Here is a 27733-nt window from a genome sequence, read left to right as displayed (position 1 = left end):
GAAGCTCAGCACTGGAAAGGAACCTCCAGATGAGCTCATCCAAACGCCCATCTGATTTAAAGACAAAAACACGGGAGGTTTGGGTCACGTGGAAAACAAGCTGAGAGAAGCAACATCGTCAGTGTGTATCTGTCTGTTATTTGTCCCCATGGAACGGGGCTGGCAGTGCTTTCCCGAAGTCTGTATCGCATGGTTGTAAGATTAAAGTTCCAGTCCACGCTATGCTTCTAGCTCACTGCATGTCTCCAGACAAACATATTAACCTTCTTGAACCTGACTGTCCACATCTGTAAAATGGGTATAAAAGTCCCTCTCCTGCCTAGGCTCCTAGTGAGTTGTTAAGACTCAAGTGAAAGCACTTGGAACCATGTAAAATCTAGAGATCTTTCTTAGCAACACACTGAGTCACACTGTTTGCTCCTAACAGCCATCTTTTGTTAAATTTTAACCTGGAAGAGGGGTCCCTGATGAAAACACATCAAGAAAGTAAACCCTACTGATTGTGAAATGCAGCCATCACTCTGTGCACAAAATCCTCCTCTCAACAATGAAAGGAACGCTGGATGCAGTTAGAAGAAGGACAACTAACTACAAATATTCTTCATTCTTACCATCCTCTGCAACATTATAATCTTGGGTCCTAAATTCCTGCTGACCGTGAAAATGTGAATCAACCTGAGCGTGAATATAATGTAATCCAGGCAAAAAATCACTCGTCCGGAGTACAGCGAGGTTTTGTTAGAAGGGTAAAGCCTGTGGAAAGAAGAGGAAAGGAGCTGTGAGATGCTGACAAAAGATTTCAAAGTTTCGCTTTTTATCATTTTTATTTATTTCTGGATTCTATTTGCTAATTTTTTTAAATTTTATTGAAGTACAGTTGATTTACAATCAAAGTTTTGCTTTTAAAAATAACCAAACGTGAAGAAGCAGCCAAAAGCCTGGGAACTGAGAGTAAGTGGAAATAGACCAGGGACATCACCGGCCCATCAGTCACTGAAAACCAAAGGCCACGTCTACTGCCCTCGTGGACTCCAGGAGAGGCAGGACACTTTAGTCCTTCATCCCAAATACTCCTGCAGGACCCAGTCCCGACATCGCTAACTTCCTGGCTCACGGGCCTCTACAATGACCCCGGCCACTTGGGACTTGACCCTGCCAGGTTCCCCCCAGTGAAACTTACCTCGTTTGCACCAGATCATCTGATTAGCTAACCACCTGCTGGCGTGTTCATTGAAAGCCATATGTGCTCTCTAACTAGAATGCTCTAGCAATCACATCCAACCGTGATTCAAATGCTGGGCCTTTGAAAGAGACCTACTGTATAGCACAGGAAACTCTGCTCAATGTTATGTGGCAGCCTGGATGGGAGGGGAATCTGGGGGAGAATGGATACATCTATATGTATGGCTGCGTCAGTCTGCTGGGCGCCTGAAACTATCACAACATTGTTAATCGGCTATACTCCAATATAAAATAAAAAACTTAAAAAAATAATGCTGGGCCTTTAACCCAAGCAGAAAGGGAGGGTTTTTTTGGAGGAGGAAATTGAGCTCTTACCCCGTTCATACTGTAGAGCGAGCACTCACTGTAAAGCATCTCATTCTGGGGAGGTGTGAATATTAATGGTCAGGCTTCTCTGCTCCAATAGACCACGAGCTTCACCTTGAAGCTATTTGGGAAAGGCGGGCCGGAAAGGAGCATGGCTGGACAAGGTGGGCCAAGGTTTGTATGCACCCCAATCTCCCTATCACGTGGCATCATGTTGCTTTTTGCCTTCAACCGTACTTTTCAACTGGTTTTTCTAATCCTCAGGGATTGAGGAGCTCTTGTAGCTGGGAGGGCAGTCTCCAGAACCAACATTTAAGTTGAAGTTAAGTGTATGTTAGAAGATTGTATGGCCCCAAACGAAAACACGGTGTTATATTTAACACCCTCATCGTTCTCTCCTCGATTTCTAATTCTCTCCCCAAATTCTATAAGCACAAAGAGAAAAACCATGAAGAACCCTTTTTCAATTACAGATCACCAGGAGGGGGGAAGAGAGGAGACCCAGCTTTATGCCAACCAAGCTGTGTCTCTAAGAGGCAGAGACAATGGGCGTTTGTAATAATCTCTAAATGGGGGCGGGGAGGGCACATGGCAACAGGGCAGCCCCAGCCTGGCTCAGCCTCGGGCCATGTGATGGGAAGAACCGGCACCGTTGCAGTAAGAAAAATTTTTTTAAAGGAATAGCAGCCTCTTTTCTGAATGGAATTCCAGAGATAGGCTATATTCATAAAATAACGGGACCATAGTTCATCCTCTCTCTCTTATCTTGGGCTTGAAACGTCTTTCCTCCACCTTTCCACCCAAGAGAATCCCAAAACACCTGAAACTTGAAAACGTGGTGAGGACTACTTACCGAAATACGATCCCTGCTATGAAATAAAAGAGCCCAAGCGTATCCATGATGTTCCACAGGTCGGTAAAATAATTCACCCCATTCATGTACCACTGCAGCACAGAGAGGGACAGAGAGAGGACACAGCAGCTTGGAAACATCAACTGCTTCCGGATTTATTCTTGCTCACAAATTTCTTTCCATATCCTTTTTGAGCCCATGATGCGCCAAGTACGCCCTGCAACTGCCCTGTGCTGTTCCAGGGGGATTGGAAAGTAGGTTGCATGCTTGCTGTGCTGTTATTCATGTGTTGCTAACGAAGTCAAGATAAAAGGACTCGTGGATCCCAACTGTTTTTAAAGAGAAACCTGCAGAGAGTGAGTACAGCCTGTGTGGGCAAAGGTGGAACGCCCCTCCCCATGGCTGCCACGTACAGTGGTGTAGGCTGTGCACTGCACAACTCTAGAGGGTGTTATCCATACTGCCGTCATCACAGATTTGTGTGTTTACTGTAAAACTTTTCTGGCACATGGCAATAAAGCATCTTATTAAAGAAACTTTTTTAAAAGTTTTAAAAACGTTTTTCCTTTTTGCACGCAGGTGCTGTGTGGCAGCTAGGAGGACAGACGTGGCCACAGAAATGACCGACAGGAAGAGTGTGCCACAAATCAAGAGTGATCCTTCCATCATGATTTGTACATATCGGTCATGATTTCTCAGAAGAAAGCATGTCAGGAAAACACTGAAAGAGGGATAAGATTAACCATTGGAAGGCTGCATCTGGACAGCCTCTCTGGCAATGCATACGCTGGATTTGAGGGATTCCAGGGTGGTCATCTAACCCTTTCATTCATCCATCCACTCAAAACATATTTACTGAGAATCCACGGGATTGCAAACACCTGTGCTGGGCTCCTGGGACACAGAGACATCATCGGACTGGGGGTGATGTCGACACTCAAGGAATCTACCGGCCCACAGCAGAGACAGGCGTTAAACATGTTTAAAATGAAACGTGATAAGGGTCGGAGGGGAGGTAAGATCAAAGGTCCAAGTGAGCTCAGATAAGGAAACCACCAGACTTGTGCACGGCAGGAAAACAACAGCAAAGATGTGTCATCAAAGGAACGTGCACTTTACAAATCTACTAAATGAACCACCAACATGGGTCCACCTGCTATTAAGATATCTTACTTCCTATTCTGCACCTGAAACCAAGGCCTAAGAAAAAGCAGCAAAGGAACTTGCCCTTAGGCAGAAAGCCAGCAAGTGATGGGTCTTAGGGCTCTGAAATGTGGTTTCCTCTCTCCAGCATCACCCTGCTTCTTTAGAACCCCCCCACACACACAGAGATCCCACAATCTTAGACTTGGATTTAAGAAACATCATCGGTTTCTCAACAAGTATTTCTTTTCACCCATTTATAAATGCAAACAGCAACTTTAGTGGACAAAGGGGTGAGGGTGTTATGAAATCAAGTACCAAGGAAATATTAAAATCCCCCATGTGAGAGCAGCCCAATTTGACCATGTTCTCCTGTGGGATGGCTGAACTCCTGGGCTCAGAAATCCAGTCAGGATTCCTAACTGCCCATTTGGGTGGTCCCAGTGAAACTGATCACCACCCACCAAGAGCCATTTGCAAGATGAGGGTAGTTGGGACAAGCTCTACCTGCCACCTGCTTCCCTCTTTGAAACCCTGGCCTGAGAGGCAGGTAGGCACAGGGCAACAGGGCAGCCCCAGCCTGGCTCAGCCTCGGGCCACATGACAGGAAGAACCATAAGTAGATCCAATCTGAGGTTGGGAAGCACGGTTGCAATAAGAAGACATTTTAAAAAAGGAATAGCCGCCTCTTTTCTGAATGGAATGCCAGCGATTGGCTATATTCATAAAATACCGGGAGCGTATCTCATCCTATCTCTCAGGATTTGGGGATTCAAGGGCCTCAAGACTGAACGTGCTCTCCATGAAGGGCCGCTGGGACTTACCTCACTTTAAATAAACATTCACAGTCTGTTTAATAGACCTAAGAGCTATTTAGCAACTATGTTTGCACTTATTGATTGCCTTGGTGAAAAATTCCAATTAACATAGCAACCTCTGTCTCCTGGGCAAGGGGACACAGGGAGACACTGACAGGCATGCATTTGGCACCCAGACACTATCTGAAGCAGGTAACATCCTGCCTGGTTTTGCTTTTTGCTAACAAATGTGAATTAGGTTAATTAAGACAGTACCAGGCCGGCAGAGCTGATTGAGGAAACCAACCACAATGAAGGATTCCAAAGGCCTGAGTCTGCAGACCCGAAAGGGAAACAGCGACCCCAAGTGTCAGAGTCCTGTAATGACAGGAATCAGCAAGGCTGTGCTGTGGAGATGGGGCTCACAGACCACACAGGCAGAGCTGCTCCCTGCCAGCAGGGGTGGCCTTGACTGCACGCTCCTGACCTTAAGCACAGGCACGTCCCTCACCATCGCCTTAATATGCAGGACTGCTGAATTCAAACTGCCCCTGACGCAGACGTACAGAATGGACTTGAGGACAGGGGGAGGGGGAAGGGGAAGCTGGGACAAAGTGACAGAGTGGCATGGACATATATGCCCTACCAAATGTAAAATAGCTAGCTAGTGGGAAGCAGCCGCATAGCACAGGGAGATCAGCTGGGTGCTTTGTGAGCACCTAGAGGGGTGCGATAGGGAGGGTGGGAGGGAGACACAAGGGGGAAGGGATATGGGGATATATGTATATGTATAGCTGATTCACTTTGTTATACAGCAGCAACTAACACACCATTGTAAAGCAATTATACCCCAATAAAGATGTTAAAAAAACACTGCCCCTTCAAAAATAACTTTTACAAAGAAACAGAGGACACACTTGGACAAAGCTACACATCGCTAATACCACCCATTATGAAGGTAGAACAGCTGGGACTCAGCCAGACCCTGTGGGCATCACATCAGGCCTGGGGAGTAACTGGGAAGCACATCAGAAACCCAGAACCTCCCCCTGACGCTCCTGCCCACCGTCTGCCCCCACTCAGTGTCCCTGCTCTGTGTCTCTCCTGAGCAAAGCTCCACACACTCCACCTGCCGGGGGCCCCTCTCCGTGCAAAAATGCACCTGTCCTGAGTCTCCTTCCCGCATGACCCGAATAAGGGATGAGCAGTTAAATGTACATGCGAATCTGAAGGGAGATGCTTGTGACGTAAGGACTCCAAATTTTACAATCCCAAGTCCTCTAGGCCAACCTCCCCTCAACTCAAGACTCGCTCATTCAGTGCTACTGGCGGCGCTCACCTCCTCTCCCTGAAAGCTCCCAGAAAAGACCCTGCCGGTCATCGCTAGCTGGTAGAAAGTCCATGAGGACAGAGATATCTGCCTGTTTGGTGCATCGCTGTATCCCCAGGGTCTAAGACACTGCTTGTGGTAGGTGCTCAATAAACATTGGTTGAAAGAAAGACTGCGTGAATGAAGTGCTTGGCTTAAGCCGGGATGACTCTCCCTGCATCCTCCTTCCGGGCCAAGCTCTGCCCCTAGAGCAACCCAGGATAAGTCGTCTCTCTAGACCTCATGCTCCTTTAGATTCCTGGAGGACACAAACGACGTTTGGACTCTGTGACTTTCATGCAGCCAGGAGGCAGGGTCGGGAACGGGACAAGGAGAGAAATGCTGGGAGCGTGAGTGAGGGGCAGCCAGCAGCAGGAAAAGAACTTTCCTTTCTACCAACCATTCCAAGAAGCTGCCAACAGCACCCTCTGCTCAAAAGGGTACGTCTGAGCCCCCCCTGCCAGCTTCCTCCCCACATGCCCAGTGCTGGCTTCACGGTTCCCCCCTTACTCTCGGTCACAGCACATCTCTGGGGTTGAATCAGGAAGACCCCGCCTTGTCAATTCGGTTTTTAAAAAAAGATACATGCACTTGCCAGAAACGTGACAACACCCGCTCCTGTGCTAGGCCCCGAGGATCAAATGTGAATAAGAAACAAACATCTGCGTGAAGTCATTTCCATGCCACCCAATTCTGGGCAAGAGCAGAGTATGTGTGAGGAGCTGGAACGCCCCAGTGAAGCTGGTGCCGGACGAGAGGGGCAAGGCTTGCAGGTAGGACACCCCGTCCTCTTGCTCCCCTCGGTAACTTCATGGTTATATGTAGGTCAAGTCATTATGCTGTATACCTTGAAAGTATACAGTGCTGTATGTCAATAATATCTCAATAAGCTGAAAAAAATAACCGCTTGCAGTAGGAAACATGCCCATTTAAGGATGGGGAACCAGAAGGTCAAAGAAATTAAGTAAGTTACTACCATGCTATTTGTAGTTCCTGCTGGTTTTTCCCTTTCTCCCTCCCCCTCCCCCTCCCCTCCCCCTCCCCCTCCCCCTCCCCTTCTCCCTCTCCCTCTCTCTCTCTCCATTTATTTGTGCTCATGACTTATTTGCCCCACTGGGCCTCCCCGTCCACAGAGGATGAGAGGTCTGCTGGTCTCTCAAACAGGATGAGACGCAGGGCTTTCCCCCCGCAGTCAGACAAACCCCTCCAAACTCACCCTTTCATCCTCTTCCTCTGCAAAAGCCAAACTTTCTCTTTCATGTGCCTTTGAAAGGTGGTCAACCACGCCCGGGAGCACAGCAAAGGAAGGGAGTCAGGGCCGCAGCACCCGACTGGTCTAGGAGGGAACACGTGCGACCGCGTGCAGCGCCAGCTCCCATGACAACGTAACTCGGGAGCTTCCTAATTTAAAAGCTCTTGGTTAACTTTCTCACAATGGCCAGGGCCCATTCCCGTTTTAAATGCTGACTCTCCTTCCATCTTTCTCTGCTTCTCTCCAGGAGGATATTTTCACACCCTGACTGCTGATACACAGAAGTCCAAAAAAAAGAGAGAGAACTAGCAAGTAAAAGAAGGTCTCTGAGACTATATGGAAGGGGCTGTGGGTTGAACTGCATCCCCTCCAGATTCATACATTGAAGTCCTACCCACCAGCACCTCAGGATGTGACCTTGTTTGGAAGTAGGGTCCTTGCAGATGTAATTAGTTAAGATGAGGTCATACTGGAGCAGGATGGGCCCCTGATCCAATGTGATTAGTGTCCTTATGACAAGGGGAGATTTGGACAGAGACATGCACACAGGGAGCATTTGGTGTGAGCATGAGGTCAGGGATTGAGCAATGCATCTACAGCCAAGGGACAGCAAATCTCCAGAAACTGGGGACGGGCCTGGAACAGGTTCTCCCTCACATCCTCAGAAGGAACCAACCTTGCCCACAGCTTGATCTCAGACTTCTGGCTTTCAGAACAATGAGATGATGAACTTGTGTTGTTTAAGCCGCCCAGCTGGTGGTGCTTCATCATGGCAGCCCTAGCCCTAGCCCTGGCGAGCTAATACAGAAGTGCCCTGGACTGAACTGTGACCACTTGAGCCAATGCCTGGGGCACCCATGAGGCTGATCTGAAGTCACAGAAACCCTCTGCACGTCAGCAGGACCAGGTCCTGGGGGAGATTTGCTGGTAGACAGAAAGCCTGATAATCCTGCATGCTCAACACACTTCTACCTGTACTCCATCTCCAGCCTGCGTCTGCACCTCCCACCTACTAGGCAAGCAAAGGCAGGTCCAGGGCACTGGTACCAGGACTCCTGCCACCCCTTGTGCCCATGGCAGACACTTCTAATTCATTAAGATGTTCTCCCGCTGAAAATAGAGGCTCAGAATCTTTCTCAACCCAGGGCTCCTAGAAGCCACCAAAAAAAAAAAAAAAGAATCTATTAGAGTTACCATGATAGTCAAAACAATTTAGGAATCCTATTCCAGGCAGCAACTCTGTGGGGTCCAGAACAGCATCCTTTGCCCCTCCAAATAGCTGGTATCACTTGGCACAGTACCTTGTACACTGTGAGCACCTAGGCCATACGTGTTGAATGGATATGTTTTTCGGTTTGGGCTCATATGGGACAAGAGTGACAGCAACAGCAGTTCTCAAATATTTTGTAAACTACCATCTTAAAAGGATTTTCTGGGATGACTTTTCATGATGGTTTAGGGACAGCACTGACCTCCACCATCAACATTTATTCATTCAACAATTATTAACTGAGCACCTGCTACGTGCCAGGCCTGGGCTAAATTCAGATTAAGGGTGGGAAGAGGATGCCAAACAATGCAGATCCCAAGAAACTAGAGAAAACACCATGAATAAATGACATGAACTCCCTGAAATTCACAAGGACGAATATGAATTTCCGACATTGTCAACCTGACATGCTGGGCATTGAGATGCTCTTAGCTGGAAAGTCCTTCCTATTCCTCTGCCACTCACGGTGCTGCCTACCCCAGTGACAGTAATGACAGGATCACAAATGGCTCCTGAGGATGGGAGTGGGTTTAAAAGTCCAAGGTCAACGTGCTCTTTGAACACATTCCCGAGTAATTCATCTCCACCAATTAACATTAATTACAGAGCAAAGCTTGGGCTTGGGGCTAGGAGATCTCATGGAAGAGCGTCTTCATGTTCATGGGTGGCCACCAAATGAGAACATCTATTTGGGGGAAATAATGACTTTGGAACTTGAGGAGCAACTTCTGCTCCCCTTTGGCATTAGGAAGATGCCGCTCACTGAGGAAAGGAGGGGGGGCCCCACGTCGGGGCTGACCTACCTGTCTCACTTCATCACAGAACAGGACAAAGACCAGCGCATAGAGGACCAGCTCCGGGGGTTGTGGCACAGGGTGGAAATCCATGAGCAGCACGTAGGCAAAGAGCAGGAGGAAGGCGATATAGAAGACCACGTTCCAGGAGAAGACCACAAACGGGGAGGTGAAGAAGGCCACGTAGTACCACAGGAGCTTCCTGTGCTTGTCGAGGGGCTTCTTCCTGGACCGAGGAGGGACAGCACTGTCACCATCCTGGCCAACATCACTGCACGGGCTACACCTCTCCTCTGAACATCGATGAACATAGACCCACAGCTGGGCCAGGGACAGGTGGTGTCCAAATTGGGCTCTAAGTTTGACCCAGCCAAAATTCAGCCTCGGCATTTCACCAAATTCTGCCTCAGATATTGAAGACATGAGCCCACTTCTACCTCTTTGAAATCAAACCTGGGGGAAACCCACGGAGATCCCAGACCTAAAGTGCAGGGACTAGAGTGAACATTGTAATTTCCAGGCCTTATGATCCTTTGCACAAGAGCACACACACACAGATGCTTGTACACACACACAGATACATGTACACACACACAGATGCTTGTACACACACACAGATACATGTACACACACACAGATGCTTGTACACACTCACAGATGCATGTACACACACACAGATGCATGTACACACACATAGATACATGTACACACACACAGATGCTTGTGCACACTCACAGATGCTTGTACACACACACAGATGCATGTACACACACACAGATGCATGTACACACACATAGATACATGTACACACACACAGATACATGTACACACAGAGATGCTTGTATACACACACAGATACATGTACACACACACAGATGCTTGTACACACACACAGATGCATGTACACACACACAGATGCTTGTACACACTCACAGATGCTTGTACACACACACAGATACATGTACACACACAGATGCTTGTACACACACACAGATGCTTGTACACACTCACAGATGCTTGTACACACACACAGATGCATGTACACACACAGATGCTTGTACACACACAGATGTACACACACAGATGCTTATACACACACACAGATACATGTACACACACAGATGCATGTACACACACAGATGCTTGTACACACACAGATGCATGTACACACAGATGCTTGTACACACGCAGATGCATGTACACACACAGATGCTTGTACACACACACAGATGCTTGCACACACACACAGATGCTTGTACACACACACAGATGCATGTACACACACACAGATGCTTGTATACACTCACAGATGCTTGTACACACACAGATGCATGTACACACACACAGATGCTTGTACACACTTACAGATGCTTGTACACACACACAGATGCATGTACACACACACAGATGCTTGTACACACACAGATGTACACACACGGATGCTTATACACACACACAGATACATGTACACACACAGATGCACGTACACACACAGATGCTTGTACACACACAGATGCATGTACACACACACAGATGCTTGTACACACACAGATGCATGTACACACACAGATGCTTGTACACACACACAGATGCTTGCACACACACACAGATGCATGTACACACACACAGATGCTTGTACACACTCACAGATGCTTGCACACACACACACAGATGCATGTACACACACAGATGCTTGTACACACACAGATACATGTACACACACAGATACATGTACACACAGATACATGTACACACACAGATGCTTGTACACACAGATACATGTACACACACAGATGCATGTACACACACACAGATGCTTGTATACACACAGATGTATGTACATACACACTCACACACGATTATGTGCCTTGGTTTCATACCTAAATGATACAAAGCCACAGCCCACCAAGGGTATAATAAACAGACACAGGATAATCTTCCAGTTCTTGGTGTCTCGGGAAATCTCTCCGTACCATTGCTTGGAAAGAAAATTCTACAGGAAACAGAGACAAAGGGCACAGGTCCTTATTCACGCAATGACATGCTGGATGGTGTGCGACCTTTCTTCCCAGCCCTCAAACCTCTCCAAATAAATAACTCTCTGAATTGAGATCTTTATTCTTTTATATTAGTTACCTGGATTTTAAGGGGCTATGATTCAACCATATAAAATTCTGTTTGATTTTCAGTCCTTTTCTATGTTGGGTTCTGTGAACTTTAAAACAGAGGTTGTATGAGTCCAAATTCACTAAACCTATGAATTTTAACCAACTCTAATTCTTACTGTGTACGTTTAAACAAGCACCTCTGTAGCTCCTTTTCCCTGAAAGATCACAAATTCACACGACATCCAGTGCTACCTGCGGGGCCCCAAGGATTCATTTCTGGAGGCAGATAGGTGACACCTGTCAGGACACTGAAAGGAAGTCGGCAAGAGAGAGACCACTGGTGTCTCAACACCCATTTGAGCTAAAAAGGCATGGAAAAGCTTTCCCCAGAACGTATCAGCCCCTGAAAGGTGGAACAGGGCCTCCCACAAAGGCAGGAATTAGAAATTCGTTTTGTCTCTGACAACAGCACTGAAAGTCAACACAGAAAGGGTGGGCATAGGCTGGGTCACACGGAAGGACCCCGCGGCTCTCAGAAAAGATCGTATTGGGTATTTCCTGGTGATCTGGTGGTTAGGACTCCACACTTTCACTACCAAGGGCCTGGGTTCGATCCTTGGTCAGGGAACTAGGATCCCACGAGCTGCACAGCACGGCCAAAAAAACCCCCACAAGAACAAAAATATCATGCCAATCAGAAGGGACTGGTGTGTCTCCGTGGCAGAGCAGGGTAGACCTGAGGCCTTCCCAGCACTGTCTGGAGGGCTGGGACCCGGGGCCCCCATCCATACCCCGGCGCATCCCTCCAGGAGAGGACGGCTCCTCCCGAGAGCCCTGCCCCGCTCTGCCTGGGCTTCTGGGGCCGGGCGTGCAGTTGGCTCTTGAGGGGCAGCCCCCAGGGAACCGCAAACTGCAGTTGGTGGGTAGGTGCTCAGATGGGCACCACTGGGGCGGCGGCATGAAGCTCCCAGAAGCTCCCAGAAGGCACCTTCTCCTTAGCATACCTGTGTCTGCTTCCTTCCCTTCTCCTCCCAGCCTCTCGGCCTCCACTCCCCTCACGCACCTCCTGGACTCACGTCCAGCATAAACTACTTGCAGTCAAATCCTTGTCTGGCGGTCTGCTTCTGCGGGGCACACCGAGACAAGTAAGGTCCGGTCTTCCGCACTGTCCCGACCCTTCCAGGGTGATGAGCCCACCAGGCCTTCACCAAACGGCACCACGAGGCCCTCGGTCACAGAAAGCTCCCGCACTAGCTCGGCTTCCATGGCCACCAGCGACATCTGACCCCACACGTCAGCCTGCCCAGAGCAACCACACTCCCTGGTCCCACGGGCCGGGCAGGGAGACTTTCCATAAACATCGCTGAACCGGTATCTGGTGGAAACCGTCGGGCCTGGTGAACTTGGACGGGAGCATGAGTCAACCTCCCCAAAGCTCTGGGACACCTGCAAGAAGGGGTCTGGGGCCTAAGAAGCTGTGAGCAGAGCCATGAGCAGAGCGAGGCAGCCGTGGCAGCCGGCCGGGTCTCCCAGGCAACCCTGACCCCAGCACTGGCCTCCCTCCAGCCCACTACGACACAGAGGCTACACCAGAACAACAGCAAGGCTCCCTGTGTGTCCCTTGTCATCCATGACCACACTCACTGAATCCACTTGGCTGCAGTAGCAAACGGATTCTTTTGTAAACACTGTGCCAGTTATTGGCTGCATGGAACAATGGGAAGTCCGTAAGACGGGCAATCATCATGGGATCCAAACCCAGCCCTGCCACTTCCTAGCAACCTGGGGAACATTCCAGAACCTCTCCGAGCTCCTGAGTCCTCCTCAGTAAAATGGGATGATGTCGACCCCCACACGTGCTGTGAAGATGAAGCGTGGTCGCGTGTACCAGGGCTACGCAGACGAGTGTCAGTCCTTCCATCTCTCCCCCATCTTCCTCCCCTTCACACCAGACCCCTCCACCTGGGATGGTGGGTGGAAAAAATCTCCCCTCCGAAACCTGAGATACCAGGTGCAAACTGCTGTTAATGTAATTTGGGGCAGGAAACGTCTACACTGGCTGAACCCACTTCATACTAGTTTCTCTGCTGCCATTACTACTAGTAATGGTTCTAAGAGTAACAGCTACCATAAAGGGCTGGCCCCACTCACATATTATCTCATTGAATCCTCACAGCAACCGTTCCTTTACCCCCTATTATGCCCACTTTACAGATAAGGAAACTAAGGCTCAGACAGTTCATGTAACCTGGCCCATCCCTACACCTGGTTAGAGATACACTGGATCCAGAGACCAGCTGATGGAAAGGCCCATTTCTGGGCATGATGTTCGGTGACTGCATGTTGCTTACCTGGACCCCGGGCTGAGCGATGAAATGCTGGTCCGTGGCCTCCACCGCCAGCTCCAAACAGCTGCTTCCGCCCCAGGCTTCACAGGAATAGACCAGGAGCTGTTCTGCCAAGTCTTCGTCGCTGCTGTAACACTCCGTGAACAGCTCTAAGTGACATTGTCCCCAGAGAGAGGGAAATGGGAGGCAGGGCTGGCCAATACACAGAACTTTCCCCCCCGCACCCGGGCCCACCAGCCAAGCCCTGACTTCCATGAAAGCCTGGCTGTGAGCATCCTGGATTATAAAAGGCAAAGAGAACACCAGTACAATATAATTCTCTACTGAACAAAGGGACCTTCTTTGGGCACCCCGCACACAGCACAGCGCCTCCTGGCGGCAGGTGTCCAGAAATGCCCACTGAAGTGAGCTGCAGTGAACATGAGGAATGCCCTCTTTGGTGGGGTTCAGCCACTGGGGAGGGGAGCCAGACCCTGAGCCCCCCTCCATCTCATTTACCTCTGTGCTTTTTTGGTGAGGTTCTTTGCGGTTAAGGCACAGTGCAAAAAAAAAAAAAAAGCCAAAATGACGTAATAAAAATCACTGGCCCAGGGCTTCCCTGGTGGCGCAGTGGTTAAGAAGCCTCCTGCCAGTGCAGAGGACAAGGATTTGAGCCCTGTTCCGGGAAGATCCCACATGCCGCGGAGCAACTAGGCCTGTGTGCCACAATTACTGAGCCTGCACGCCTAGAGCCCATGAGCCACAACTACTGAAGCCCATGTGCTACAACTACTGAGCCCACGTGCCTAGAGCCTGTGCTCCGCAGCAAGAGAAGCCACCGCAATGAGAAGCCCATGCACCGCAACGAAGTATAGCCCCCGCTCGCCGCAACTAGAGAAAGCCCACGCACAGCAATGAAGACCCAACGCAGCCAAAAATAAAATAAATAAAAATTTAAAAAAAAACACTTAAAAAAAACCCAACAACACTGGCCTACTGCATTGAGGGTGTGCTTATATTTTGAGACCTTATGACAAACAGATTGGTGTGTAGCTCCTCAGAGAAAATCCTTTAAAAGTCGAAATGCTCGGAGCCATTGCCCAGCTGAAGTCAATCCAAAAACAACGTAATACCTTGAAATTTTTAATGTAGTAGAAGAAATAATCAGACACCTTTTTCCCAACACAGAGAGGCTAAATGCATGAACATTTCTTCATTAGATCAGACAACAGACAAACACGCCTGCATTGTGCAACGTGCCACCTTGCAAACTGAAAACTCCCCAGTGGAAAGAAGAAAACTGAGCCGGCCTAAAATTCTCTGTTGCTGCGAGGCAACTGGTCCTGGATTTCTCACAGTCCCGTGGGGTCCGGGCCCTCTGAGCAGGGGCGATGGCAAGCCGTGTCAAGGGCAGGTGAACAGCGAACAGAGGACAGATGTTTCAGGAGTGTCACACTCAGCGGGGCCTCTGCCCTCTTCTGTTCCAGGTGATGAGAAACATCGCCCTGGAGGGGCGCTGGGCAGCTCGCCTGTTGCCTTGGGTTATAGAAGCTCTGAGCCTCCTAAGTTTGTGGAGATGTGGGACCACCAACACCGGCCCTTATTCACGTGACCTCGTGGGGAATCGAGGCATGGGGACCAACCCAAGATGCCACTCTGGCTGCTGCCTTTGCCATTAGTAGTAAACCATCTGTGTCCCTAAGCCAGGGGTCTGGGGTCTTCTGTCAGTACATGTATAGGAAGCTGGCAGGCTAACCTGCTAGCTTGCACATCAGGTAAAACCTCACACGTGTCAAGGTTTCTGAATAGCATCCCCAAAACAAAACACCCCAAGGCTTCCCTATGGTGCTGAGTTACTTAGACCTGGCCTGGGTGTGGCCCTGGGCAGCTGTGGGATGAGAGAGCCTATATTTCACCACCTTCATTCTTGGAAAAGTCAGTAAATGCCACGCGGTGTGGCTGTGCCAGCCACGGCTCCCGTTCCCAGAGGCTTACCCACTGCTCGGGTCTCGTACTCGTTTGCCAATTCCTCTGACTCCCCTGCAGCATTGATGTCATTCTTCACCTTGGCCAGAGTCTTCAGAAGCTTGCTGGCTCCCAGGGCTGCCAGAGTACAGCCCCTGGTCTTCCAGAGGGGTGAGAATGTCACAGTTAATTCGTAAGCCCTTGCAGTCGAGTCAACATCAAAGTCAGGCAAGCACAGATTGATGGCAAAAGCAGGAAGTGGTAAAAATCTGAACTGTTCCAATGATTCCCAGTAAAATTTGCAATGTGCACCAAGAGTCTTGAACCTGAATATACTCACAGTCTTGAACATGGAATTAACATACAAAAAAAATCAAGATAAATGCGTCACTAATTATTAGAAAAACGCAAATCAAAACTACAATGAGGTTTCACCTCACACCAGTCAGAATGGCCGTCTCCAAAAAATCTACAAATCATAAATGCTGGAGAGGGTGTGGAGAAAAGGGAACCCTCTTGCACCGTTGGTGGGAATGTAAATTGATACAGCCACTATGGAGAACAGTATGGAGGTTCCTTAAAAAACTACAAATAGAATTACCATATGACCCAGAAATCTCACTACTGGGCATATACCCTGAGAAAACCATAATTCAAAAGGATACATGTACCCCAATGTTCATTGCAGCACTATTTACAATAGCCAGGACATGGAAACAACCTAAATGTCCAATGATAGATGAATGGATAAAGAAGATGTGGTACATATATACAATGGAATATTACTCAGCCATAAAAAGGAACGAAACTGGATCACTTGTAGAGATGTGGATGGACCTATAGAGTCGGTCATACAGAGTGATGTAAGCCAGAAAGAAAAAAACAAATATTGTACATGCATATATGTGGAATCTAGAAAAAATGGTACAGATGAACCTATTTGTAGGGCAAGAATAGGGACATAGACGTAGAGAACAGACATGTGGACACAGGGGTGGGACGGGAGGGTGGGACAAATTGGGAGATTAGGTTTGACATAAATACACTACCATGTGTAAAATAGATAGCTAGTGGGAACCTGCTGTATAGCACAGGGAGATCAGCTCAGTGCTCTGTGATGACCTAGATGGGGGGGAAGGCGGGGAAGGGGGGGAGGGAGGTCTAAGAGGGAGGGGATATAGGTATGCATATAGCTGATTCACTTCATTGTACAGCAGAAACTAACACAACATTGTAAAGCAATTATACTCCAATAAAAAAAACAAGACAAATGCAGGAGAAGCTGATAGTCAGACATGGCAATGGGAAGCCTGATGACCCACCATCACGCTGTAACAGCTCAGAGGGGGAAATTGGTCAAGGACACGAAGACTGACAATTACAGTTAGTGAGAGTGTGTGTGTGAATCAATATTCAATCCCTGATCTTAGGCTCTAAAAACAGAGAATGCAGCTTCTTTTCAACTGTTCATAAATCATTTATAAAAATCATTCTGTGTGGAATCACAAAGAAAAGTCTCAATCATTTCCTAAAGCAGGCTTTGTACAGGCCCTACTTCCTGCCTATAATGCAAGAAAGTTAGAAATTAATTTTAAATCAAACTTTAAAACCTCCTCCACTTGGAAGACAATCACACATCCACACAAACCTAAGAAGCAGGTGCCTCCTGGATTACCCACCAAGCCCAGAACTTTCCAGGGACCTCCCCTCCCAAACACACCCCTGTTCACATGGAAACAGGCACAACCATATCTACCGACATCAAATATTCCCTTTTACTGAGGACGCTTTAGATTAGATATGTGAGGTTTGAAAGGGTCAGAACGACCACAACCAAGCATACATCTGCCACAGACTTGGACATTTACCTGCTCCCAGATGGCTTTGGAAAGTTCCTTCTTGTTCTGAAGAATGGCCCAGATGAAGAGTGCCTGCAGGGGGTGCCGAGTAATAGGAGACACGTCCTGGGAGGGATGAGAGCAGGGGGTCAGCACATGCAGAGGGAGCACCACTTTGGCAGACACACTAGTGTAAGAATGAAAACAGGGTCAGGATGCCCTAGGAGAGCGCCCCCTGTTTGGAGGGCTCTGTAACTTGGCGTCTGAATCCATTCTCACAGAGCAGTGATGTGAGTTTCAACAGAATCTCTGATCTATCATAAAAGACAACGTACAAGTAGATGGAAAGGTATAAAGGGTGAAAAAATGGGCTGACGGCAATTTAAAAACTGAATGACTTCTGACAGGCTGAAGAGAAGTTCTTCTCATCATCGAAATCTCTTTCTCATCTAGAAAAATCGTCCTAACTAAATTCTAACTTTCCAATAGTTGAAGTTCCATTATCACAATGGAAAACTGAAGTTATTTCTTTGGAGCGTTATTCAAAGTTACAATTCCTAATACATCAGCTAAGAATCCCAGCTCCCATTCAGCCTCCCGTATCTTCCAAGGGAACCTTTTCAGATAGAACTCTATGTATATATTCCTTTTAATCTTCCCTACAGGTTTTACCAATATCCAAAATGTTTCTGGCATAGTTATGGATACTGTAGAGAGTTTTAACATAAATAGCATCAAACAGCTTTTTAAACATTTCCAATTCCTTCAAACACCTAGCTCATTTAGATTTTTGCAACACACATGTAATAAAATTCTAAAACTATAAAAGATCCTGACCGAGTTTGAGTTTTCCCAGAAGCGATCAAGCATTTGAGACAGGTAGTTTATTTTGGACAAGATTCCAGGAAAACCACTAGGAAATTGAGGAAATGAGATTGGAAAAGAAAGGACCAACAAGTTGTCATGGTAAATAACCAGAGATCAATCCCACTAGGCAACCCTTGGAGCCAGTGTAGGACACAGGTCTCAGAATTATCTCCTCTGAGCAGGGGGGTTGCTGAGGTATTTATACACCAACTTCTGGCAGTCACTGGGCTCTGACCAGAGCAGACCTTCAGCAAAGAGTTGCAGGTTCTAGAAACTGGGCCTGCCTGTGCTTAAAATAGGAAATCTTGAGAGAATGTAAGTGGTACATCCACAACACCTTCTCAAATGGAAACCTGGATTATCTCTTTACAAAGATTCACTGCCCCTTTTATTCACAAAAGGAAACTCGGCAGTTCTCCTTTTCTTTGCATAAGTAGCAGAGAACTATTTTAGGCAGATCATGTCCAAAACGCTAAGACATGATCAGGCAGCCAGTCATTTTTCCCCGTTCCCTGCTAGATGCCTTCAGAAAGTGTGTCGCACCAAGCTTTGCAATTAGGAAATACTGCAATAACTAGTTGTAGAGATAGCACAAAGAATAAAGCAAGAAAATGCACCACTTGTTACCTCGCTAGGACTTGCTAGCTTAAATAAAGGCAGTAGGAAAAAATAACAACCCCAACATGTTAACTACATGACAGCAATGAGGTAGGGAGTAGGAAAGACGGAAGTAGAGAGATTTTTTGAGGGAAGACTCAAGAGAGCAAAGAATTCAAGCAGACAACTGTGACAGTACACACATGGAACTCTACGTCTATCTCATCCCTGCTATTCCTGTCTTCCTTCCGGAAGCCTCTTCGGAAGTTAGCAACCAGCTTCCAGACGAACGTGAGGAGGGTGTCATTATAGGAATTCTTGGCAATCTGCAGGTTCCGATACACCAGGGTGCTGAAGTGATTGGAGAAGAGCTCGGTGAGGACGTCATTGGTGAGGAACTTCTGCAGGTTCAAGCCATTCTCCAGAAAGAGGCGGACAAACTTGGGTCTGTCCTTTATGAGAGCCATAAACATGACTTCCTGAAGGTCAGCAGACTGAGGAGAAAGAGCAGAGAGAGAATGCACAGCCTAAATCCAATCAAGAAAACAAGGCACCTTCTTTCTCAGACACATCGCATTTTCAACCATGAGGTAAATAAAATTTATCTTTTCAGTTGTAACACAATATTAGATGACAGCTCAAACATCGAGATGGGGGAAGAAGCAAGGTGGAATCTTTGAAATCAGCCAGATGTGAGCTTGGATGGGAACTGGTCTCTTGCTGTTGTAAAGTGGAGATAATGACACCCACATAAGGATGATGTTGAGGGACTTCCCTGGTGGTCCAGTGGTTAAGACTTTGCCTTCCAATACAGGGGGTGCGTGTTTGATCCCTGGTTGTGGAGATATGACCCCACTTGCCTCGTGGCCAAAAGACAAAAACATAAAACAGAAACAATATTGTAACAAATTCAATAAAGACTTTAAAAATGGTCCACGTCGAATAAAAATCTAAAAAAAAAAATTACATTAAAGAAAGGGATGACGTTGATCAAGAATTGATCCCAGTGTCTGGCATAAAGGAAGCACTCGCTCCATTAGGGGGCAGGGGCTCCTGGTACAGCTCACACCATTTCTCTGAGGTCTACACTGGACACCAATTGTGACCTAACCACCAGCCAACTTTTCCTTCTGTGCCATGGGGTTGCCCCACTGCCCTTCCCATGGCCATGAGGCAAATGCCTGGTCATGTTACATAACCATGAGTCACTGGAACACTTGACAGTGATACCTGGTTATTATTTATCTGTACCTCTACTGTCTGGGATCCTGGTAATCCTTATCCCATAGAAGCTTATTAAGCATCTTAATAAAGATAATTAACGTGTACTTCAGACACAAACCCGTGGTCCATGGGCCACACCAGCTCTCAGATATGTTCTGATGGTCCTCCATACTATTTCTTACAATTTTTTTTTTTTTTTTTTTGTGGTACACGGCCCTCTCACTGTTGTGGCCTCTCCTGTTGTGGAGCACAGGCTCTGGACATGCAGGCTCAGCGGCCATGGCTCACGGGCCCAGCCGCTCCGCGGCATGTGGGATCTTCCCGGACCGGGGTACGAACCCGTGTCCCCTGCATCAGCAGGCGGACTCTCAACCACTGCGCCACCAGGGAAGCCCTATTTCTTACAATTTGATTCAGTTGCCAATATTAAAAATTAGACAGTTCATAAAAATCCACATTGCCAGCATTAAAATCCAGATTCACAAGTAAATACCAGAAGCTCTGACAACACAGAGAACCGTCAGTTGGAGCCAACTGGGGCAGCTCCAGGAGCCTGGGCACTGTAGCCCTGAGCCCCCCCACTAGCCTCGCGGCGGCTCACCCAGCCCACTGTCCTCACTTTAATTGTCTGAGCCCTGGTTCAGGGGAATATTCCCTGCCAAGGGCAGCATTAGCGGTTTCTGTTTCTGTCTGATGTTGGTCTCTCCAGGATCACACATTGTCTGCAGAGCCAACTGCCAAGGGTCCCTTGAGTCCCCCCACTGTGGCTCCAGGCGGGACAGGGACAAAAAGAGGTGGCTGCCCTGATACCCTGCACTGCTAACAAGTTCCCAGGTTACTCATGCTTCCCCGGGTCCAGGGACCACCCTTTGAGAGCCACTGGCATGTGGAGAAGAGAACAGCTTTGCAGTCAGACACACGTTTGTTTCCAAACCTTGGTTCTACCGTTACCTTATGTGCGACCTCGAACAAGACTGTGTCTCAACCTCAGTTTGCTCGTCTGTAAAATAGGTGCTTGTGGGGATGAAATGAGGTAACACAGGTCAAGATGCCTTTGGAGATTCGAGTTCGGAGCAGGCCCTCAAAAAACCATCAGAATGGCCCTCCTGTGGTACCCATGGAGCCCTGGCTTATTAACCAGCAAAATGAGATAATCCCTGTGATGGCTGGCATGACGGCCAAGTGAACCAGCACAGTGAAGCTGCTCTGTGCACTACACAAGGTTATGCAAAGATCTTTAGCTATTTTTAAACAAAGACTTCTATATGGCTTCATATGTGCCAGTGTTCTAAGCACTTCAGAAATATTATCTGATGTAATCATCATAACAGTCCAGTGAGGTAGCTACCACTATTATTACCATCTCTGTTTTCAGATGAGCAGCGGTGTGCTGGTAAATACTTTACAACCAACATTCTGGGAGAAAATAATAAGCCCCGATTTGTAGTATTTGACCATTGATTGCTACAGTGTAAATGCTCCCAACGGGGCCAGTCTTCGGCTACCATGTGACATCACTGAATGCACAACTGGGACCCAACACAGAGTAGCAAGTGTGGTGTTTCCAGAATGCAGATACGATAGACATAACCTCCAGGGTATAGATCAGAGTAAATGTAGGAGAACAGTTAGAAAGGGACGAGTTTGATTATTTATTGCCTTTGTTTTTAATAAAATTTATTTAGTTCTAAGAGTATAGTATTTGATTTTTAATGACTGTATTTAACAACAGACTCAAAAAACCCTAAAAATTTTAGCAGTCAGCTCTTGCTAAAACCAGTATGAACTGACCCCGATTCACCACTGTACAGGGAAACTGAGGAAGGTTAAGGAACTTGCAGAGGTTAAGTCATGCAGATGGGCTGGCTCCAGAGTCCATCCTCTCAACCATTATGTCCTTCACTCAACTACCTTTAGCTGAGTTAATAAAATTAAATGTACTATTCAATGCATGCCTGAGTTTATGTTTATTTGTGCCATCTGATGTCACTTAAATAGAACATTTCACACACAGGGGTTCATTTCTGGATCAATTACCTAGATTTCCAAACAGGTCTGTTTTCCCTCAACTAACTAAAGGCTTGCCATGTGAGATAGGGCTCATTATACTGCAAAAACCAAAGATAATGTTTGCTAGAGGAATGAATAATTTAAAAACCCATAAGCCATGATTTTATTTGGATTCTATTCTTAAAACTGATCACATGTAAGGACAACTGAAGTCTGCATCTTTGATTATACAACGATAGGCCTCAAAGTGTTTTCACTGCCCACCAGTGACTGAAGAGCTTAAAACAGAGAAGGCTCCACCTTGCAGATCCAAGTGTGATGGTTTATAATTGTTCCTACAAAACAGAGCTCCTAAGGCGGATCTCACTTTAGTTGTACCCAAGAGGATGCTGCTGGAAAATGCAGTCTTACAACTCTCATCAAATTCAAAGTGAGAAAAGTCACTCTACTGGAAAAAAATACAGATTTTCTGGACATACAACTTCCATATTGGAGGTACTCGTTTGCCTGGGGGAGTCCTGATTTTCTAACTCTAAGATATTCATTGTATGTCTTTAATCAACTTGTTCTATTTTTCTCTTACGCGTCTCACTGCTGACAATTCTCTTATGAGAACTTGGCTAAGAAGGTGGGGCAGGGCACAAAATGAGTACCGCTGTCTGGATTTTTAGTTGAGTTATTTCTGATAAACCCCTTTCCATCATCCTGCACTTAGTTTCCCCACATTTCTGTCCATCAACTCCTAGGAGGAAATCTGCACCTCAACACCTCAATGGAGAATCGCCTCTCATATCATGGCGGGAGAGCTATAAACTTTGGATGGTAATGGTGGATTGATGTTACCTTACGTTAGTGTATTTATTTTTATTATCTCTTTGCAAGCAACCTACTAAGTCAATGTTATTATCCCCGACTACAGATGAGGAAAGTGAGTCTTGGCAACACTGATGTACCAGGACAGGACAATCTTGTACAATATTCAAGGGCAAAGACCCTGTCAGAAATGGACCAGACCTGTCACTGGATAACCCAGGAGGGCTTCCTATGTACCTCCCACCGGCGGTCATTGGTGAAAATCTCATCACTGGCTAGGTCCAGCTGGTTCCACTCCAGCAGAAGCTTCAGCTGCCCATTCCAGTTATCCTTATCTTGTTCATTGGTGCTAAAGGCTGTAAGAGGACAGGGAAAAAAATCAACTCACCAAACACCCAGAAACAAGAGCGTCAGAACCATTACATATGGCCAATTATCAGAGCCATTTATCAAAGGAGATTCTGAGCATGCTATCTTAGAATCAGACACTCAGAGCTGTCATTTCACGGACAGTTTATTTTCACTCCATCTTATCCATATTCTCTATGTCCCAAAGTATGTAATGTGGATCAATTTAGGTGATAATATCTTTCCATTTCATATCCTAACAGTTAACTATAGTATACTGATATTTTTCCATAGATTCAGATTCCATAAATGTCACATTTCCAGGACCACATCTGACTTTTACTATATCTAAAGCTATGACATAATGCGCTCTATCATAACAATACTCCACTTGTCTTTTTCAGAGCTGATAATTTCTGTACCTATGTATCTCTACAGATACAGTCCCATTTTAATAAATATCCTTACAACCAAATTCCTGACAAGCGCAGTAAGAATGATTCTAATAAATAACTAAGCCTTAAAGTGCACTTCTCTTGTGCCTTACTCTGCTCTGCATGCCTTAAATATATTAAGCAGATGGCTCAACTCCACGTGGCCTTTGCCAGGGGTCTATTTACTTCAGGTAATTCCACCTTGATGGGATTCTCAGACAGCAAAGTTCACACATGAGGATTTTAAAACTGAGGTTCATTCATAAGCATAGGAGACGTGTTAACTCCTGAAACTGAACGCAAAATTATCTATGTGTGTGTGCACGTGTGTACACAGATGTGGAATCCTAGGACAGAGGTCCATAGCTTTTATCGTATACTCAAAGTGTCTGAGACTCAGATAAAGATTCTAAACCACTGCTGGAGACAGCTCTTTGGAAAGCACTGTGATCATCTTTAACTGATATTTTGATGAAATAAAAATTTTTGTTCTGGGGGCTTCCCTGGTGGCTCAGTGGTTGAGAGTCCGCCTGCCGATGCAGGGGACAGGGGTTCGTGCCCCGGTCTGGGAAGATCCCACATGCCGCGGAGTGGCTGGGCCCGTAAGCCGTGGCCACTGAGCCTGCACGTCCGGAGCCTGTGCTCCGCAGCGGGAGAGGCCACAACAGTGAGAGGCCCGCGTACCGCAAAAAAAAAAAAAAAATTCTTGTTCTGTTAAATATATACAACCAAGGAGATTTAACTCAGCAGGTCAATAGTAGTTATTCCAACTTCTAATATATGCTAATCAAAATTAAGTGCAAGATTATATTTCAGTAAAGTTGTTTTAAAAAATAAATGGAAGCCATTAAAAGCCACAGAAAGCAACACAAAGCTGAAACTTCTACAGGAGCTAATTTTACTCACCTTTGTACAATGCATAGGAGATAGCATTGCTCACAATTTCATCCCCAGCTTCTTCTATTTTAATAACGGTTAATAGGTGAGAACTTTCGAGAATTTCTTTGAGCTGGCAAGATTTAAAGAGCAGAGTTGTCAGCCAACTGATTTCAGGCACAAGGAGCATAAACTCTCTTTTGGTGAGGAATATTTTATTCCATTTTCTTAAAGACCACCTATAGGAACGTTCCAAATCTCCTTCCCTCTTCTACAGCACCTGTACCCACAGCATCTAATTTCTAAATTGGAATAGTGAGTCCTTGACCACCATGAGAATAAAGTACTGGCTCTACAAGGGCACATATATCAACAAGACCCTATCAAAAAGCTGAGAGAGGAACCCTCCTACATTGTTGGTGGGAATGTAAATTGGTACAGCCACTATGGAGAACGGTATGGAAGTTTCTTTAAAAACTAAAAATAGAGCTACCATATGATCCAGGCACCCCACTGCTGGGCATATATCCAGAGAAAACCGTACTTCAAAAAGATACATGCACCCCAATGTTAATTGCAGCACTATTTACAATAGCCAGGACATGGAAGCAACCTAAATGTCCATCGATGGAAGAATGGATAAAGAAGATGTGGTGCATATATACGATGGAATATTACTCCGCCATAAAAAAGGAATAAAATAATGCCATGTGCAGTGACACGGATGGACCTAGAGATTGTCATACTGAGTGAAGTCAGACAGGGAAAGACAAATATCATATGATATCACTTATATGTGGAAACTAAGAAATAATGGTACAAATGAACCTATTTACAAAACAGAAATAGAGTCATAGATGTAGAAAAAAAATTAGGGTTACCAAGGGGGAAAGGAGGGGCAGGAAAGATATATTGCGATTGGCATATACACACTACTATACATAAAAATAGATAACTAATAAGAACCTACTGTGTAGCACAGGGAATTTTACTCAGTACTCTATAATGATCTATATGGTAATAGAATCTAAAAAAGAGTGGATTTATGTATATATATAACTGATTCACTTTGCTGTATAGCAGAAACCAACACAACATTGTAAATCAACTATACTCCAATAAAAATTAATTTTTTAAAAAAAGCTGAGGGCTCCCCTGGTGGCGCAGTGGTTGAGAGTCCGCCTGCCGATGCAGGGGACACGGGTTCGTGCTGCGGTCCGGGAGGATCCCACATGCCGCGGAGCGGCTGGGCCCGTGAGCCATGGCCGCTGGGCCTGCGCGTCCGGAGCCTGTGCTCTGCAACGGGAGAGGCCACAACAGTGAGAGGCCCGCGTACCGCAAAAAAAAAAAAAAAAAAATAGCTGAGAGACTCATTGACTAGGGATGAGTGTGTGTGTGTGTGTGTGTGTGTGTGTGTGTAACACATGGTAGGTGCTCAGTTGTTGAATGAGTGAATAAATGCAGAAAAGAGAACAGAAGACCACAGAAAGCATCCGAGTGTGGACATAGGGCTTAGATTATAGGAAGGAAATTTCAGTGTGAACAAAAGCCAAGACAACTTGGTGACTGACTAAAGCGACAAGGAATTCACTATATTATCCTTTGTGATTTTTCTTTAAAATTTAATTTTAAGACACTTTTTAAGATTCCAGAGCTGGGGGAGAGGCAGAGGCCTTGATTCCAAGGATTCAGGCATTGGCGAGCTTGGTGGGAGCTTGGCAAGGAAGAGCTCCTTCTGGAGGAGGAAACGAGTCTGGCTGTGGTTAGACTGAGTTCAAGATGGTGGTGGGTTTTCCTGGCAACATTTGGAAATGAGGGCCTAAAACTACAGAGAGTTTCAGCTGGGTGGAGAGGGAAGCCTCAGGTCAGGCTGGAAGGGTGAAGATGTGGACTAAAAAGGGCTCTTGCATATATCCAGAAAAGATGAAAGCTCTTAATTCAAAAAGATATTTACACCCCAATGTTCATGGTAGCACTACTTACAGTAGCCAAGACATGAAAGCAACCCAAGTGCCCATCAACAGATGAATGGATAAAGAAGATTGTGTGTGTGTGTGTGTGTGTGTGTGTGTGTGTGTGATATATATAGAACTGAATCACTTTGCTGTACACCTGACACTAACACAATACTGTCACTCAGCTATAGTTCAATTTAAAAGAAAAAGAAAAAAGAAAAGCCCTTGGATTTGGACTTTAGGAGGTGACCTCAAGGCTGCAGTTTCCTGGGAAAAATAGTGTCGGAGGCCCTAGTTCAAAGGACATCTGAGGGTGACGAGGAAATAAATGAAAACGGCGGGAAAACACAAGTCACAGTGGGTTTGATGGAGAGAGGAGGAGGGGCTGACAGCAGGAGGGGAAGGGCCCTCTCATTACGCTGGCAGCCTTTGTTCAGGCAGAGGAAAGGGGTCCAGCCAGAAATGACAGGAAGGGAAGGGTCTAGGTCCCAAGATTCTGGGGCACAAGTGGGGGTAAGCAGCACAGAGGGGGTGAGACATCTTTTCCTTCAAAATGAAAAGGAAGAAGGAGAAGGTGAATATGGATATAGAGCAAACTGATGGGACCCAGAGATGCTGCAGGGGCGCCTACCTCATCCCCCCTCCCCACCCACGTACTCTCACCTCCTCGGATACTAACCCTCTACTGCAGCCAGTGTGACCTTAACTGAATACACTTGGATCACGCCTCATCCTGCCTCAAACCCTTCAGTGACTTCCCACTACACCTGAACAAGAACAAAACCCTCAAAAGTCCTCCAGTTTCCACCCACAGTATCCACCCTCATTGCCATCTTTCAACTCCTCGGTAGCCATGCTTACCTCACATCTCAGGAACTTTGCACCAAACAACCCCAGCCCTCACCCTTGAACCCCACCCATCATTCAGACATGGCTCCCACGCCACTGCCCCTGAGAAGCCCTCCCTTGAAAGGCCTTCCACACCAGGCCAGGCTCCCTTGGTTCAAGCCCTGTGTATCCATGCTACCTTTCTTCAGAACACCCTTTCTGTTTTGAAACTATACAATACATTGTATTGTAATCACTCAACATGAATTTTTTTCAATTTCTGTGCTCTCTCTGAGGATAAGCACTCCCTGTTGCATATACTGTTCTTTCTGAAATGCCTGTTCCAGTACCAGGCATACAGTATGTGCTCAATAAACAACAAATAAACAAATCCAGGTGTTCGAAATAAATGAATGAATGAATGATACCTTGGTTGGCAGATACACTGGAAGACTTGAAGGGTCAAGTTATTGAGAAGGTGGGGAGTAGATACAGCAGAATAACTATGAGAGCACTG

At 46.5% G+C, this 27733-nt stretch overlaps 1 protein-coding gene across 2 annotated transcripts in view; it reads right to left on the bottom strand.

The window, feature by feature from the left end:
- Positions 1–27733, bottom strand: part of TRPM8 (transient receptor potential cation channel subfamily M member 8) — a 117012-nt gene that overhangs the window by 40005 nt on the left and 49274 nt on the right. For both annotated transcript variants that reach the window (XM_049712392.1, XM_033424780.2), the window contains exons 10-19: positions 24464–24566; positions 23013–23131; positions 18944–19222; positions 17295–17390; positions 15457–15586; positions 13486–13631; positions 10907–11019; positions 9036–9252; positions 2402–2493; positions 612–753 (exon numbers count right to left, since the gene is read on the bottom strand). In XM_049712392.1, the coding sequence (XP_049568349.1) occupies positions 612–753; positions 2402–2493; positions 9036–9252; positions 10907–11019; positions 13486–13631; positions 15457–15586; positions 17295–17390; positions 18944–19222; positions 23013–23131; positions 24464–24566 (1437 nt within the window). The remainder of the gene's footprint in view (positions 1–611; positions 754–2401; positions 2494–9035; positions 9253–10906; positions 11020–13485; positions 13632–15456; positions 15587–17294; positions 17391–18943; positions 19223–23012; positions 23132–24463; positions 24567–27733) is intronic.

Source organism: Orcinus orca, chromosome 7 (assembly GCF_937001465.1).
Source record: "Orcinus orca chromosome 7, mOrcOrc1.1, whole genome shotgun sequence".
Lineage (NCBI taxonomy): Eukaryota > Metazoa > Chordata > Mammalia > Artiodactyla > Delphinidae > Orcinus > Orcinus orca.
The sequence above is the reverse complement of the archived record's forward strand: the minus strand, read 5'-3'. Positions and strand labels throughout refer to the sequence as shown.